This window comes from Rhinoraja longicauda, chromosome 9, assembly GCF_053455715.1.
Source record: "Rhinoraja longicauda isolate Sanriku21f chromosome 9, sRhiLon1.1, whole genome shotgun sequence".
Taxonomy (NCBI): Eukaryota; Metazoa; Chordata; class Chondrichthyes; order Rajiformes; family Arhynchobatidae; genus Rhinoraja; species Rhinoraja longicauda.
Genome location: NC_135961.1, coordinates 48,795,474 through 48,812,697, shown reverse-complemented (window position 1 = coordinate 48,812,697; position 17,224 = coordinate 48,795,474). Strand labels below are relative to the sequence as shown.

The window sequence follows — 17,224 nt, the reverse complement described above, 5'->3', positions numbered from 1 at the left end:
CTGTCAGAGAGACCTGGTGGGAGCAGTCACTGACAGCATTTAAGAAGTGTCTGAATGAGCACTTGAATCACCAAGGTATGGAAGACAATGGACCATGTGCTGCGAGATTGGGTTAATATAGATAGGTGCCCACTGGTCAGTGGGTGTGATGGGTTGAATGGCATGGTTTCCATGCTGTATAACTCCATAACCAAGGCTCCTATCACCAGCCCTCTGGGGTGTAGAATTCCAAAGCTGCAGAGAGAGTTGTGAACTGGCTGGGATGATTCCTGGCCAGAAAACATCTGCTTTTTGGGAATATTGGGCTGGCGTACCTGATGCAGGAGCAGCCCACCCGGGAGATGGTTTCCGTGGGTTCTGCAACACAGGACACGAGCAGCTTGAGCAGGTCTTTCAACATGATGTTAATGCTGTTTTCGTAGCCAATGTCTGCACAAGGAAAACAGGAAGATAACTGACAATGAAACACAACCTTTACACCACCCATGGCCTGTACTGACCATTGCGAAGGTCAGGAACGATGCAACCAATTCTAAGGGGCCGATGGATGATAATCAGGAGATTAACAGCACAGTTCCCCATGATCAGTCCTTCCAATTATAGAAAGGAGCAGTTGCATTTAAATGTAACTTTCAAATGTCCTAACGCACAGTACCAGGAGTGAAATACCTTAAAAATGTTATCGTGCATAAGATTCGGCAGCCATTTTATGCACAGCAAACTTGCACAAAGGTTCCACAGGAGATGATAAGCTAATTTGGAGAGGTTGGCTGTGAAGTATTGGCCAGGGAAATAGTGAGCAACACTTCCTACCTGTCTTGGAACTCCATATGAGAGGGACCTCTTGTCAATATCTCACCAGCAAATGGAGTTGATATCCATTTAAACTAATACGATTTGATTTCCCCAACATTCCCATCAACTCCCGCCGGATTCTACCACTCATCTACACACTGAGGGCAATGTACAATGTGATATGGTCAATTAACCTTGCAACCCACACATCCCATTGAGCTGCAGCAGCTTCCCGTTGTGCTCAGTTCCCTGCCCACAACTATAGTCCACATACACTTATCAGGCACAGAGATATGCTCCTATTAGAATTGGGCTATGACATACATATGCCCATTGAGCTTCATCTGCAACTTCTTGCACTAAGTAGTAAATTTATTGAGAAGCACATCAGTGGCATGATAACTCTGACAACTAGTCATTATTGGTCTTATGATTGCCACATTCCAATTTCTGTACTGGAATAAGGCCTTTTCCACATGGAAGCAAACTCCTACCTGATTGGATGAAGCCGTGAATATGCTCCATCACCAGTTCTGAGGACAGACCAATCGCATGCTTGAAATTGGCAGCTGCCATCTCCCAATAGGACTGATCTCCATGGTTACGCTGAAGCCACAAAGACATGACTGGGAGGAGGAGATGGGTTACAGCAAAAATCCCAAATCCAGATCCTGTAAGGGGTAGAGAAAGAACAATTTCCCCATTTATTTTATAACTGGAGTAAGGTTTAATAACACACCTAAGCCCAGCGCCTAAGAAAGTTTGATGTGCCACAGAAAACTGAGAAGATGTCAAACCTGTAAAATGGAATTCCAAGTTTCCAAAGTGGAGGTACAACTGAGCCACAGTAGCTCTCCTGAACACATCCCAGATAGGTGGATTCAGGTGAAGAAGGGTGAATGGTGGGTGGGGTGGAGATAGTAACAAAGGATAGAGGTAAAATGGAAACCCCCGAATGATAAAGGAAGAGGAGCGATAAATTGTAAAACTGGAGGGAGGGGTAGTAGGTGGAATGGAACAAGGATTCAGGCAACCCATGCAGAATAAGGGGTGGTTTCTGTGGTGACTTTGGGTTGTCGGAAGAGGTGGGAGGATTGGAGATGGAGCCCCCCCTTTAGGGCTCAAATTTAAATTAAAGGCTTGCCTCACAGGAATCCCAATCCTGCGCTGTAAATTACATGTTCTCTCCCAGGTGTACCCAACAATGGTCGCTCCGGAATAACTTGGTCTAACTCCCCCTCAAAGGTAGCGCTACCCAAGGAATGGGATCATGCTATGGGCAGAGACCATGACAAGGTGTCCTGTTAGATTTTGCAAGGGGAGGCATTTCAGTACAGTCTCAATTACAGAATGCTGAGGAAAAACAACACAATCAAATTCCCAGTATACAATCTTCTCTAAATAATCCCTTTGCTTCAAAAATGTTCTAGGATCCTAGATTCACCGAGCTATCAAGCAGTAATTTGCAAATTCATTCGCCACCAAAGAACATATTCAGGTGGGTGCGTTACCCGGGATCCAAGTAGAGGGCAAGGGGGAAGATGGGGAGAGGAGTTCAGGTGGAGGGAGAAGAAGGGATGTAGTGGGAAAGTGGTGGGAACAAGAGGCAGGTGCGCGGAGGGAGAGGGGAAGGCACACTTGCCCTTACCTGGTACTTTGGTGACCTCTCGCAGCAACTCGAACAGGAGGTCCAAGGTTGGGGCCTGATGTTGCCGGGGGCAATTTGAGATTGTAGTGGTGAGCTGTTCCAGCAGCAGGATCCAGACTTGAATCAATCCTGAGGAGAACACGAGTGGTTACACACATTGGGAGAAGCAGCTTCACACCAGTCACATCACACACCTCAGGAAAGGAGATTCAACCACGCAACACTGAATATTGGAAAGCCTTTCAATCCATTGAATTCCTGATTTTTGTTGACCAATTGTTCATTAAATGACCACCTTTACGAGTGCCACACTTACAACATTAGGTAATTGTCACTGTTTCATAAAATAAAGAATAGTGCAGCACAGAGTAAGCTCTTCGGCCCACCATATTGGTGCCAACCATTATGCTTAGTTAAACTAACCCTGATTGAGGGTAATGGGGCAATAAAAAGTATTATGAAATACACTTTACAATAAATAGAAAGGATTTAAAATATTGTAGCCTTCAATGGCATTCGCAACATTATGTTCTTCATTTCAGATACTCAACTGGACCAAACAAACTAGAACTAGCTACAAGAGTTGATCAATGTCCTGTGGTAAGTGACTCACCTTTTGATATATGAAAGTTGTTCCATTGCCTATCAGTTGTATATCAGTTGCCTTGATAGATTCAGCACCAATAACACTTTAGTAGCTCAATAATTCTCAGGACAAAACAGCCACTTGAGTGGCAAAATAGGGAGAGGTACTGGAGGAACTCAGTATATCAGGCAGCTTTTATGGAGGACAGTCAATGTTTCAAGTCATGATCCTTCACCTGCATTTGAGTCCAGATGAAGTGTCTCAATCGGAAATAGCAAGTGTCCATTTACTGCCACAGGTGCTGGCCGACCTGCTGAGTTTCTCCAGCAGCTCTCATTTATTTGCACCAGACTCCATGATCTGCAGTCCCTTGTGCCTTCATGTGAGTGGCATCTCATTAACCACTGTAAACCCTACACCACTGAACCATCTACAAAATGCACTGTAGTTACTCGCCCCCGCTACTCCAACAGCACCTTCCAAACCTGCAACCTCTCCCACCAAGAAAACCAAGGGAAGCAGGTGCATTGGAGCACTAATACCACATTGCACACCATCCTGACTTTGAAATATATCAATGTTCCCTCATTGTCACTTGGTCTAAATCTTGGAATTCCCCATCCAACAGCACTGAAGGAGCATCTTCACCAGACGGGCTGCAGTGGTTCAAGGGCCTTTGCAAGACAACTGAAAATGAGCATAATGCTGGCCTTGCCAGTGATGCCCGTGACTCGTTTAAGAAATAATAACACATTCACAGGGAGTTGAATATTTCTGAAGCACAGTCAGTGTTATAATGTTGGAAATGCAGCAGTCAATTTGCATTTGGCAAGCTCACACTAACAGCACAGTGCCAACAACCAAAATATTAATGCTGAGAGACAAATATCAACCAGTGCGTCAGGGAGAACTCAGTTATTGTAGAGGCTTCACAATGAGCTGCTATGATCAGGAACCGACTTCCTGAAAGGTGGTGGGAGTGGATTCAGCTTTAAGTTTCATACAGAGAGTGGTGGGTACATGGAACAAGCTGCCAAGGGAAGTGGTTGAGGAAGCCCAATAAGAACATTTAACAGACATTTGAACTGCAGATGCTGGTTTAAACCGAAGACAGACACAAAATGCTGGAGTAACTCAATGGGACAGGCAGCATCTCTGGACAGAAGGAATGGGAGACCCTTCCTCAGAAGTTACTACAGCATTTTGTGTCTATCTTCGGTGTAAATTAGCATCTGCAGTTCCTTCCTACACATCTGGAGAGGTACATGGATAAGAATAGTTTACATGGATTTGGACCCAATGTAGGCAAATTGGACTAGCTCGTGGGCAACTTAGTCGGCATGGAGGAGTTGGGCCAAAGGGCCTTTGCCTCTGCTATATAAATAGATAATTTGACAAGTGAACTGGATAAGTACTGGAAAAGGGAAAACTTTGCAATGAAAAAATGAAGGGCAGTGGTATTCCTATGAGATTTTCTAAAACCCACCCAAGAGGCATCCTCTGTTATCGATAGACCCAATTGTTCCTAGGGACCATAAGAAATAGAATCAGGACTATATAACTATGTACAGCCCTGTATAACCTGCTCCCCCATTCAATAGGATTGCGACTGGCCTGGTATCTCAGCACCACTTTCCTGCACAACTACATATCCCTTAACATCTAAAACCCTATTGATTCTTGCCTCAAAAATAATCAGCTACTGAACCTTGGGTCAAGAATTCAAAAGATAAACCACTTACTGGGTGAATAAATTTCTTCTCGTCTTTTTGTTTTATTTTAAGACTTTGACCTCCGGCTCTAAGCAGCCCAAGTTGGGGAAACACCATCCCTCCATCTATCGTGTCAATCACTGTAAGAGTACTTGCATTTAACTCTGTCTTCTAAATTGGGGCATGGGCTATCTAGTCTATTTAAATCACTCTTCATGCAATGGAGAGCAAAGTGGTACGATGTACTATCTTTTTAGGTAACCTTCAGCCAAAGTTTACTGTTATATCAATAAAACACTAAAGCAGTTCTTTGAAAGGGCACATATTATATGTCCTTCCTTGTGTCAGTAGCTTGAAAGCACATACCACCAGATTCGAGAAGAATTTCTTCCCTGCTGTTATCAGACTCTTGAATGGACCTCTTGAATGCTAGGCATGAATTCTCAATCTTCAACCCTGTTGCAGTCCTTGCACTTAAAAAAAATCTGCACTTTCTCTGTAGCTGTAACAATATATTCTGCATAGTTTATTTTCTCTTTCGCATTACCTGATGTAATAATGATTTGCTTGGATAGCACACCTGACAATAATAAACCAACAACAACAGGGTTAGCACAGTGGCCCAGCCAGTAGGGCTGCTGCCTCAAAGCACAGTGACCCGAGTTCGATCCTGACCTCCGATGTTGTCTGTGTGCACTTGGAACTATCTCTATGACCATGTGTCTTTCCTTCAGTGGCTCCACTTTACTCCCACCTCCCAAAGATATGCGGTTTGTCTTTACCCAACCTGTACATTGGTACATTAATGACCACCATAAATTGGCCTGAGTGGTGGAGTTCTGCAGGTCTGCAGTTTGAGTTATAAGAATCGAATGGATAGGCTGGGTCCTGGAGAGTACCAGGCTGACGGGTGACCTTGTAGAGTTTTCCAAAATCATGAGGGGCATGGATGAAATGAATAGTCACAGTTTTTTCTTAGGGGAGTCTAAAACTGATGGGGAGTTGATGGGGAGAAGGTTTAAAGAGGACCTGCGGTCCAGGATAGTGATTATGTGGAATTGCCAGAGTAATAGAGGTGGGTACAATTACGTCATTTAAAAGATACCTAGGCAGTTACATGGAGGAGAAAGATTTGGAAGGATATAGGTCAGGCAAGTGGATCTAGCTAGATTAGGCAACTTGGTTGGCATGGACGAGTTGGGCTGAGGTGTCTGTTTCTATGCTGTATAACTCTCTGACTCTAGTGTAAATGGGTAGTGTAAGAAAATAACTGCAGATGCTGGTACAAATTGAAGGTATTTATTCACAAAATGCTGGAGTAACTCAGCAGGTCAGGCAGCATCTCAGGAGAGAAGGAATGGGTGACATTTCGGGTCGAGACCCTCCTGCAGTCTGAAGAAGGGTCTCGACCTGAAACGTCACCCATTCCTTCTCTCCTGAGATGCTGCCTGACCTGCTGAGTTAATCCAGCATTTTGTGAATAAAAAACTAGTATAAATGGGTGCTTAGTGGCTGGTGTGGATTCAGTGGGCCAAGGAAACTCTTTTCATTCTATTTGACTTCATCAACCAGAACCAATTGGTGAGCTGGCACCTTTTCAAATGCTAAGCACCTTTGAAACAAAAGTAGTGCTTCCCACCTGTGTCGTCATCAAACTCGTTGAGGGTACCCTCAATCCCATCCTCGCTGCTCATCGACCGCTCCAGACCTTTGAAGGGCAAGCTGGTGAACTGAACCAAGTGGAAAATGGGTTTCGAAGGCATCTTGTAGATCTTGGCAAGCAACTGAGCAGAGTAAACAAACACACCAGCAACCTGGCGTCAGTCAAAGATCAGCCGAAACCTTCCACAACTACAGTAGCTAGATTTTCATTGGATTTTCCTCGTCCTTGCACTGATGTGGGTTGCTGCAGCCAGGCAAGCATTTATTCCCCATCTCTAGCTTCCCCTGAAATGAGCAGATTTCCAAGGCAATTAAGGGCCACCCAGGCTGCTGTGAACCTGGGGTCAGATAAACAGCAGGCAGGCTTAAAGGTGGATTTCCCCCCTGAAGGAAATTAGTGAAACAAATGTTTTTTTTATGACAATCCACTAGTTTTTGTTGGCGATTGACAGAGTTCCAGAATGGCGTTAACTAAATTTCCCAGCCGTTTAAGATGGAGTTTAAATCACTAGTTCAGAGTTCAAGGTTACAAAGTCCCAGTCCAGAGATACAAGCACGAACCTCTACTCGAGGGAATGCGAGCTGCTGGCTATGCCGACGTTCGGATGGAGCATTAAACCGAAGCCATGTCATCTAGATGTAGGAAAGGGAATGAAGGCAAGTAAATGGAGTCGGTATTGAAAACCCTTGAATGATGGAACAAAATTGGTCCCTTGATCCTATTTTGTTCTGACTAATACCACACGGCTTTTAATTTATCTTGCAAGTAACATTATTACGAGGATAAATTCTGTGGAATTCATTACCTACGACGTGTGGAGGCCAAGACATTGGGTATTTTGAAGGGAGAGATTGATAGGTTCTTGATTAGGATGGGTGTCAAAGGTTATGGGAAAAGTCTGAAGGGAAGAGAGGGGAAGGCTTGGCATTGGGAATGAGGGGGAAGACTGCAGTCCATGTGAGGATGAGCCATTTGAAGGTTTATTTTCTGGTCATTCATTGGCTCCTAAGTGTGAGAACTAGCTCGGAAACTCCTTGACCCCATCCCTCTTCCTGCTCGTTGCATGCCTGGCCTTCTCATTGCAAGAAATACCCCTTACAAAGCAGGCAGAGCATTTCAGGGTAGTTATTTCAATGAAGAGTTCAGCAAGAAACATGATGTGTAGGAATTTCCATGTGGAATACCCAGGAATGCCTTTTACCTGTGAACACTTCCTGAGGTAATCCAGGGCGGGAAGGCACAAATCAGAGGAAGTGGATCCCGGGCCTGTGAAGCCGATCTCTTTACAATCATCACCGCCTTCAAACAAAAGATAAAAAATTAACTTTAGTTCACAACTTTTCTAAAAGCAAGTCACTGCTGAGTTGATTCCACAGATTCTTTGTCCATACATCCCCTTCTCCCACAGGCTGTAACTTGCTCACACAGTGAGACTGGCAGGTTTGGGTCATCCTCTTGACATCACAGATATTGATGGCAGGGAAAGAGGCAATTAGAACATCGAACTACACAGGAACAGGCCCTTTGGCCCACAATGTTTGTACCAAACATCATGCCAAGTTAAACTGATCTCATCTCCCTGTGCATGATCCATATCCCTCTATTTCCTGCACATCTATGTGCCTATTCAAAAGGCTCTTAAACAACACTATCGTATCTGCCTTCACCACCACCCCTGGCAATATGTTGCAGGCCCCCACCACTCTCTGTAAAAAACTGGCCCTGCACATCTCCATTAAACTTTCCCCCACTCACCTTATAGCTATGCCCTAGAGTGGTGGACATTTCCACCCTGAGAAAATTGTTCTGGGTCTACCCTATCTATGTCTCTCATAATTTTGTATACTTCTATCAAGTCTCCCCTCAACCTCCATCGTTCCAGAGAAAACTATCCGTCTATCCAACCTCTCTCTGGAGCTGAAACCCTCTGATCCAGGCGGCATTCTGGTAAACTTCCTCTGCACCCTCCCCAAAGCTTCCACATCTTTCCTGTTATAATGCCAGAATTGCATGCAATAGTCCAAATGCAGCCTAACCAGTCTTAGAGAGCTGCATCATGACTTCCTGACTCTTAGTTTAGAGAGAGATACAGCATGGAAACAGGCCTTTTGGCCTACTGGGTCCGCGCCGACCAGCAATCCCCGCATTTTAACACTATCCAACACACACTAGGGACAATTTTTATATTTACCAAGCCAATTAACCTACAAACCTGTACGTCTTTGGAGTTTGGGAGGAAACCGAAGATCACGGGGAGAACGTACAAACTCCGTACAGACAGCACCCATAGTCAGGATCGAACCCAGGTCTCCGGCGCTGCATTCGCTGTAAGGCAGCAACTCTACCGCTGCGCCACCGCGACTCTTATATTCAATGAAGGCAAACATACCGTATGCCTTCTTTACCATCCTATCTACTTGTGCTGCCACCTTCAGTGAGCTATGAACCTGGGCTCCCTCTGCACAGCAATGCTATTAAGGGTCTTGCCAATAATTGTATACTCCCTCCTTACATTCAACCTCCTAAAGTGCATTATCTCACACTTGCTTGGGTTAATCTCCATCTGCCATTTCTCCTCCCATTTTTGCAGCTAGTCTATCTAGCACTGTATGTTCTGACAGCATTCCTCACTGTCTGCAACTCCTCCAATTTTGTTGTTGTCAGTAAACTTACTCACCAACCCACCTACATTTACGTCTAGGTCATTTATAATTCATTTCATCCCACCCATTCCAGATTTAAAAAAATATATAGATTGATTCATAAACCTGCTGGGCATTTCCACGGTTCTGAATTTGACAGCTTTTACATATTCTCTAACTGTCCTCATTAACCTCTCTACCAGCTGAATGGCTTCCTCCCATTCCTATGGTCCGACGAATGAACAGTTTAGCAGTTTCCTATCATTCCTTTTCAGATAACATACTACTCCTCTCTCCAGGAGGTATTTAATGCAGTGAATCGCTGGCTGCCTTCTGCTACAACACACAGAAGATGGAGACCATACCCGACACTAAACTACGAATGTGAAATGGATATTGTGATCCTCACTGAGATAGTCAGGATAAAGCACCTCCAGCCGTTCTTCGCTGAAAGGATCTGAGGCCAAGTATAGCACCCAAAGGCTCTGACACCTCAATGTGGCACGAACCAACAGAGCAATGGCCGAGCCTGGTGACGAAGCTCTGCACCTTAACCCAATTAAGGTACGGGGTTTTCTCCGAGGAATTTAACGGTAACAAGATTTTAATCTCATATTAAATAAGCTTTACCTAAACCCTTAACAAACTTCATAAGGCACATTATGTAGTCGGTGGCAGCATTAGCAAAGACTTGAATGTTATCTGTATTGAGGAATGCTTCAAAAACGTCGAAGACTGGAGCCTGGGACTTCCCTGTCAAGAGACAAAGTAAGAGCCAACATTAGTTAGCCATGGGTAACCATCAATCAACCAACCCCCAACAGCCCAGGTCATGCACCGTGAAAATAGGCTGAGTCCACACTAGCCATCAAACTTCCATTCACACCAATCCTACTCGAGCCTCAATATATTCTCCCCACCTTGCCATCAGCCTTCCTTGGACTCTACCACTCTCCTACATACTAGGGGCAATTTACACTGGAGGTTAGGATTGAACCCGAGTCACAGGAACTAGTGGCCTGCACTCGCTGGAGTTTAGAAGGATAGGGGGGGGGGGGGGGGGGGTCCCATTAAAACCTACCAGATAATGAAAGGCTTTCATAAGATAGAGTGCACATGGAAAGGATGTTTCCAGTAATGGGAGAGTCGAAAACCAAAGGGCACAGCCTCAGCATAAAAGGACCAAACTTTTTAAATGGTGATGAGGAATTTCTTTAGCCAGAGAGTCGTGAATCTGTGGAATTCATTGCCGCAGACAGCTGTGGAGGCCAGGACATTTGGGTATTTTAAAAGCGGAGATTGATAGGTTGTCGATTAAGAAGGGCATCAAACAGTTGTAAATCTGTGGAATTCTCTGCCTCAGAAGGCAGTGGAGGCCAATTCTCTGAATGCATTCCAGAGAGACCTCGATAGAGCTCTTAAGGATAGCGGAGTCAGGGGGTATGGGGAGATGGCAGGAACGGGGTACTGATTGAGAATGATCAGCCATGATCACATTGAATGGTGGTGCTGGCTCGTAGGGCCGAATGGCCTACTCCTGCACCTATTGTCTATTGTCTATTGTCTATTACCAGGAGAATGCAGAATGGGATTGAGAGGGAAAAATAGACCAGTCACACTGGTCTACTTGTGGAGTAGACTGTGGATAAATGTGGGCCGAATGGCCTACTCCTGCACCTATTGTCTATTGTCTATAGACTCAGTGGGCTGAAAGCCCTTTTTCTACTCCTATGTCTTATGGTCTTTTACAGTATTTGGGTTTTCCAAATGCCATCAAAGGGGTGCTGCAGAAGAAATCATTAATGCTGTTACTGTTACTTTTTTCTAAAATGTTATCATGGGTTGGAGTCACTGTGGCCCCTGTAGTTACAGGATTGTATGATTAGAGTCAATGTTATGACAGAGAGCTTACCAATGGGGTGGAATACATCACGGAACATTTCAATGTAACTGCAGGACTTCACAAATCTATTTCATTGGCTGCTAAATATTTTGGGAGGTCCTGACAGTGTAAAAGGTGACATAAAAATGAGGGTCTTTTCATAGCCATATGTCCTATAAAAGCAGCCTTAAAATTAATAAATTAATGAGAGATAATGCCAGAAATGATCACTTCACAGAGTGAGACTAATACTGTCAGATCAAAAAGATTTATCATGAGGAAGGTTGTGACAATGTTATAATTGAAAGCCTGATGTGCAACTCTCAAAATGCTTTCCAATGCAACGCTATTATGCTTTGACTGGAGGCACAGGGAACTGCAGATGCTCGAATCTTTAGCAAAATAAAGTGCTCAAGTAACTCAGTGGGTCAGGCGGCATCTGGGGAAGGAATGGATAGGTGACGTTTTGGGTCGGGAAAATAATTTATTTCTCTCCACAGATGCTGCGTGAACTGCTGAGTTACTTCAGCACATTGTGTTCTGCTTTAATTGTTCTGGATGGAGGATTTTAAAGAATATATGTGTAATCTATCTCTAATTTAAGGATAATTTAAGTTTTTTTGTGTTGATTGAGTCTATATGCATGTGATGCTGCTGCAAGCAAGGTTATACCTGTACCTCACCGTACATGTGCACATGACAATAAACCCGACTTGACTGGATTTGACTTCACTCACCCATGGAGTAATCACCAATCAGATACTCCTTCACGTCCGACTTGTTGCTGTGCACTGTCTTCAACGCACTGAAGAGCGGCCGCCAGCCTGACTGGATCTGTGGGGAACAGACCTCCACCAACTCTCCGATCGACGTGATCACCTGAACAGCACAAAGCAGCATGCCCTCGTCACACTGACTCATGGCAAACTCTTCCCGACCGCCCTCATAGCACCTCCACACCACCTCCCTCACCTGTTGGTGCACACCTTCACTCCATCTACTCCCACTTGGGTTTCATGAAACTCACTCCCTTTCTCTAAGATAAATGTATCAATCATCCTTACACAATCTTTAAGTTGATCCCCGAAGCTCAGTTTTTCTTTTGGGGCATGGAGGAATTTCAAATTTCCATTGTGTGTATGAAAGACTCCCACTCCTAATTTTAAAATTATACTCTCTTGTTCAGCAGAGGAAACAATCTCCTTAATTTATTAACATTTCTTATAATTGGATGTCTGAAATTTAAAAAAAATACTGTAATAACTCAACTGGAAGGCAATATCTGGGGTAAGAGAAACAGATAATGTTTCAGATTGAAGACTGATGCTTACTGGATGATGGATCTTTGACCTGAAACATTAACTGTTTCCCTTTCAACGTGTGCTGCATGACCTGCTAAAGTTTTTCAAAATTTTATGGTTTACTAGCACAAGTGTGCCCGTTGGGCCCGTCCTTGTAGGGATCCATTGTAACCGGGAGGGGAGTGGGGGGTAGGGAAGGGGGAGGGAGGGAGGAGGGGAGGGATGGGGGGGAGGGGAGGGGGGAAGGGGGGGAGGGGAGGGGGGGGAGGGGGGGAGGGGAGGGGGGAAGGGGGGGAGGGAGGGGGGTGGGGGGAGGGAGGGGTAGGGGAGGGGAGGGGGAGGGAGAGGGGAGGGGGGGGAAGGGGGGAGGGGAGGGGGGAAGGGGGGAGGGAAGGGGGGAGGGAAGGGGGGAGGGAAGGGGGGAGGGAAGGGGGGAGGGAAGGGGGGAGGGAGGGGGACCTCCCCTTTTCCCAGTACCCCTCTTTCCCCGTTGGGCCCGTCCTCGTAGGGTTTCCATTGTAACCGGGAGGAGGGGAGGGGAGGGAGGGGAGGGAGGGGAGGGGAGGGAGGGAAGGGGGAGGGAGGGAGGAGGGAAGGGGGAGGGAGGGAGGAGGGAGGTGTGGAGGGAGGAGGGGAGGGGGAGGGAGGGGGGAAGGGGTGGGAGGGAGGGAGGGGGGTAGGGAGGGGGGAGGGGGGAAGGGTGAGGGAGGGGGACCTCCCCTTTTCCCAGTACCCTCTTTCCCCGTTGGGCCCGTCCTCGTAGGGTTTCCATTTTAACCGGGAGGAGGGGAGGGAGGGAAGGGGGAGGGAGGGAGGAGGGAGGTGTGGAGGGAGGAGGGGAGGGGGAGGGGGGGAGGGAGGGGGGGAGGGGAGGGGGGAGTGAAGGGGGGGAGGGGGGAGGGAGAGGGGAGGGAGGAGGGTAGAGGGGGGGAGGGGGAGGGAGGGAGGGTGGAAGGGGGAGGGAGGAGGGAGGGATTGGGGGAGGGAGGGATGGAGGGAAGGAGGGAGGGGGGAGGGAGGGTGGAAGGAGGGGGGAGGGGGAGAGGGATGGAAGTGTGGAGGGAGGGGGGAGGGATTGGGGGAGGGAGGGAGGAATGGAGGGAAGGAGGGAGGGGGGGAGTTAGGTGGGGAGGGTTGAGGGAGGTGGGGAGGGAGTTGGGGAGGGAGGGGGAGGAGGGGGGGAGGGAGTGGGGATGGAGGTGGGAAGGAGGGGGGAGGAAGGGGTTGAGGGGTGAAGGGGGACCTACCCTTTTCCCAGTACCCCTCTTTCCCCCACCACCAAGCCACCTCCGCAACGACCCCTGTTGTCCCCCTCCCCAGTCCCCATTCTCAGACCCCCCCCATTCTCTCTCTCCCCCAGACACACTCCAAGTGCTGTTTCGCAACACTTGCTCCGGTGGCCCACGAGCATAGAGGCCCCATGCTGATCTGGAGGGAGGAGGGGAGGGGGAGGGGGAGGGGAAGGGGGGGAGGGGGAGGGGAAGGGGGGGAGAGGGGAGGGAGCAGGGTAGGGGGGGAGGGAGGGGGAGGGGAAGGGGGAGGGGGGAAGGGGGAGGGAGGGGGACTTCCCCTTTTCCCAGTACCGCTCTTTCCCCGTTGGGCCCGTCCTCGTAGGGTTTCCATTGTAACCGGGAGGGGAGTGGGGGGGAGGGAAGGGAGGAGGGAGGTGTGGAGGTGTGGAGGGGGGAGGGGAGGGGAGGGGGAGAGAGGGGGAGGGGAGGGGGGAGGGGAGGGAGGGGGTATGGGGGAGGGAGGGGGAAGGGGGAGGGGGGAGGGAGGGGGACCTCCCCTTTTCCCAATACCCCTCTTTCCCCGTTGGGCCCGTCCCCGAGGGGTGAGGGAGGTGGGGAGGGATGGGGAGTTAGTTGGGGAGGAGGGGGGGAGGGAGTGGGGATGGAGGTGGGAAGGAGTGGGGAGGAAGGGGTTGAGGGGGGAAGGGGGACCACCCCTTTCTTTTTTCGAAACACTTGCCCCGGTGGCCCACGAGCATAGGGGCCCCATGCTGATCTGTGTATGTTAAGTGACTTGCAATAAAAAACACAACTTTAAAAAACAATCAGCTGCTTCACACAAGCATTGTGACGTCACAAGCTGAAGACCTTGAAAAAAAAGGTTTAAAATAAAAAGATGTAAATTTGTAAAGAGTAGACACCCAATAGCAGCTGCTTGTCCATTGTGACATCACACGCTGAAGGGGGGGGGACGGGGGTCAGCTCGAGCTCATCTCACAGGGGCATTGTGACATCACAAGCTGAAGACCTTCAATAAATCCGCACCACAGCGCCCCCTATAAATTAGGGGGGGGGGGGGAGCGCTTTAAAACCTCTGTAACTTAAAAAACATGCGACCGAATTAAATAAAAAATAATTTTCCAGCAGATAACCGCGTGGTGATTAAGGTGGTGCAAAAATCGTGGCGCTACGGTTCACCGTTTTGACGAAATCAGAGAAACCGTTGTTACGCGCATACCAGGTCAAACCCCCCAAAAAAATATACACAAGAAGTGAGTTTTAATAGTATATAGATTTGTGTTTTTACTTCTTTTATGAATAGTTATTTAAATTGTCCCTTAATGTCCTTCATACAAATTCAATTGTTTTGTCCTGAATATTGCTGAGGAGAATTACTACAGCTGGAAGAGAATGTTCCAAGAGAATGTGATGTTAAGGGTTGGCTGCCGAGGGCGCAGCTGTGAGGCCAAGAGCTGGCAGCTGCAAGAACTTGCAAAAGATTGAGAGAGCAGTGAGGAGTCAGTGGGGAGGAAGGAAGCAGAGGGTCTGGAGGAGGCAAAGGCTGAGAAATATATTTGCACAAAAATCAAAAGGAAACATTTGTACAGGTGAAAATAGACTTAGCTTTTCTGTTTCCGCATCTCCTGACAACTGTCAAAAGAAAAGGACCCCTGACTCTTTGGTGGGATTTTCATTGGTATATAAACATTTTCCGATGTAAAACATGCCCAAACGACATCCTAGCTGCACAACACATCAATGTAATCTCCAGCGTGACTTTCAATCCCATTGGTCTGAAGTAAACATTTACTCACAGAACAACCCTCTCTTACTAATTATATTCCCTAAAACAGTGCTATTTAAAGAGCCAACACTAAAGCTACACTCTTTGTCCTCTCAGAGATCTGTGAGCTCCTGTATCCTCGCGTTTGCCTGAACTGCTTTGCTCATGGAGGTGAAGGTCCCAACTCAGCTTCCTGGTCTTAGAACCCTCCTGGTTGTTGCCGCCGATCTCGACAACATCTCACTGTTTGATACTCAATCCTCAGTCAGGGAGGTCATCCAAAGTCCATAGTTGAGGAGAGTTCATCTACTTTTCCTCAGTCCACTGGAGCAGGCCGAAGGGGCACCTGGATTTGACTGCATTGCAGGATTTCTCCAAAGTGCAGGAATTCATGACCACAGTCAAGCTGTTTTATTCCTTTCGGAGACCTTCCTGGGCAACCTTCTCCTGGAGGACCTGGCTGCAGCTGTGGGAGGTGTAGGAGAGAACTGCAGCTGCTCAGCCAGATCACAGCAAGTGGCGGAAGGAAAGGGAATGTGAAGCCACTTTTACAGTTGATCTTACCTGGTCCTGCACATCTTCGTCGCACAGCTCCAACTGCATGATGTGCTCAAACGGCCGGAACAGAGCCTCGTTGAAATGGAAATGGGGTAATTCATTCCAGTCCGTGAGAACTTCCGTCAGGATGTCATGGATGAAGGAGACGGCCTTCTGGGACACGTGGCGCTCCTTATGGCAGGCAGCCTGAGAAAAAGAATAGACAAGGAAGAAGCACGTTGATTTATAATTATACATTAAATATCAGCACTTTAAAGTTGCACCACTCGAGGCCACGATTGATGAGCATTTCAGAAGCATCAAAGGGCTTGAGTCGCACGCCATAAGTTGATAGTGTGACGGGCCACTATCAGTCCTGGACCAACCACATTGAAGCTATTCTGCACTCTGCTATTCTTCTCTTTGCACTACCTGTTGTACTTGTGTAAGGCCCGATTATACTCATGTATATATTATGATTTGATTGGATAGCACAAAAACAATGTTTGCCACGGTACCTCGGTGCATGCGATAATAATAAACCAATACCAATATTCCCTGCTTGCTTACCCTGACTCAGTTACACTCAATAAGCTCGCTATAACTCAGGATCACACACCCCATTTTGGCAGCATCCCACCCACCTCCCTAAATGTCCACGTGGTGAAATGCCATTAACCTGCAACATTACCTTGGTTCGTCCTCTGTTCTCAGATGCTGCCTGACCGGCTGAGTAATGCCAGAAGTGCAGTATTGATCACCGTGCACTGTGACAGCCTACCTTGCTTGTGAAGCTTCAATCCAATGAAAGAACCTCAATACTTACCTCTGCCAAATGAGGGCCGACCACACTCCAGGTCTTCATGAGATGCAAGAGGGGCCGCGACCGGCTTCGCACGATCCGCAGCATCACGTCACCGAGTCGGAAGAGGTGCAGTGCACTGCGTCGCTCAAGGGTGGACCTGGCCTCTCCTGGGGATCAAATGCCCATTAACCAGTGGCACAGATAGGACCCTGTGCTTACTGTAACACCACCAGGGGATCGCCACCACTCATGTGTGCGTCCTGCAACCACGTAGCACCATTCACAGTCATTTCACACAATAAAATCTTCCCTAAAGTTTAATCACAACTGTGAGGTAGAAAACGCAGCACCCAATTGTGCACAGTAAGCTATATCAGACATGTGTTGACAACCAATTATCTGTTGTGAGATATCAGGGCGCCAGAGAGGCCTTCGGTGGATAATGCCATGGGAGCTTGTACCCCTGCTGGGACCAAACCCACAACCTCCTCGCCAGAAGGTCTCTCAGGCACCCTGATATCTCTCTTTAAACAGTGATATTTGGTTGTCAACACATGTCTGATGTAGCTTTGTTGAAGGGCAGGAGCCCACTGAGCCACAGCTGAACCTCCTGCAAAAGAGAGGCAGACTCTATTGAC

General features: G+C 47.4%; 1 protein-coding gene across 4 annotated transcripts in view; it reads right to left on the bottom strand.

Annotated features, from left to right (window-relative positions):
• Positions 1–17,224, bottom strand: part of arfgef3 (ARFGEF family member 3) — an 89,829-nt gene that overhangs the window by 17,783 nt on the left and 54,822 nt on the right. For all 4 annotated transcript variants that reach the window (XM_078405436.1, XM_078405437.1, XM_078405439.1 and 1 more), the window contains 9 exons: positions 16,608–16,753; positions 15,809–15,988; positions 11,666–11,807; positions 9,677–9,799; positions 7,606–7,703; positions 6,381–6,525; positions 2,444–2,572; positions 1,290–1,466; positions 315–429 (listed from right to left, as the gene is read on the bottom strand). In XM_078405436.1, the coding sequence (XP_078261562.1) occupies positions 315–429; positions 1,290–1,466; positions 2,444–2,572; positions 6,381–6,525; positions 7,606–7,703; positions 9,677–9,799; positions 11,666–11,807; positions 15,809–15,988; positions 16,608–16,753 (1,255 nt within the window). The remainder of the gene's footprint in view (positions 1–314; positions 430–1,289; positions 1,467–2,443; positions 2,573–6,380; positions 6,526–7,605; positions 7,704–9,676; positions 9,800–11,665; positions 11,808–15,808; positions 15,989–16,607; positions 16,754–17,224) is intronic.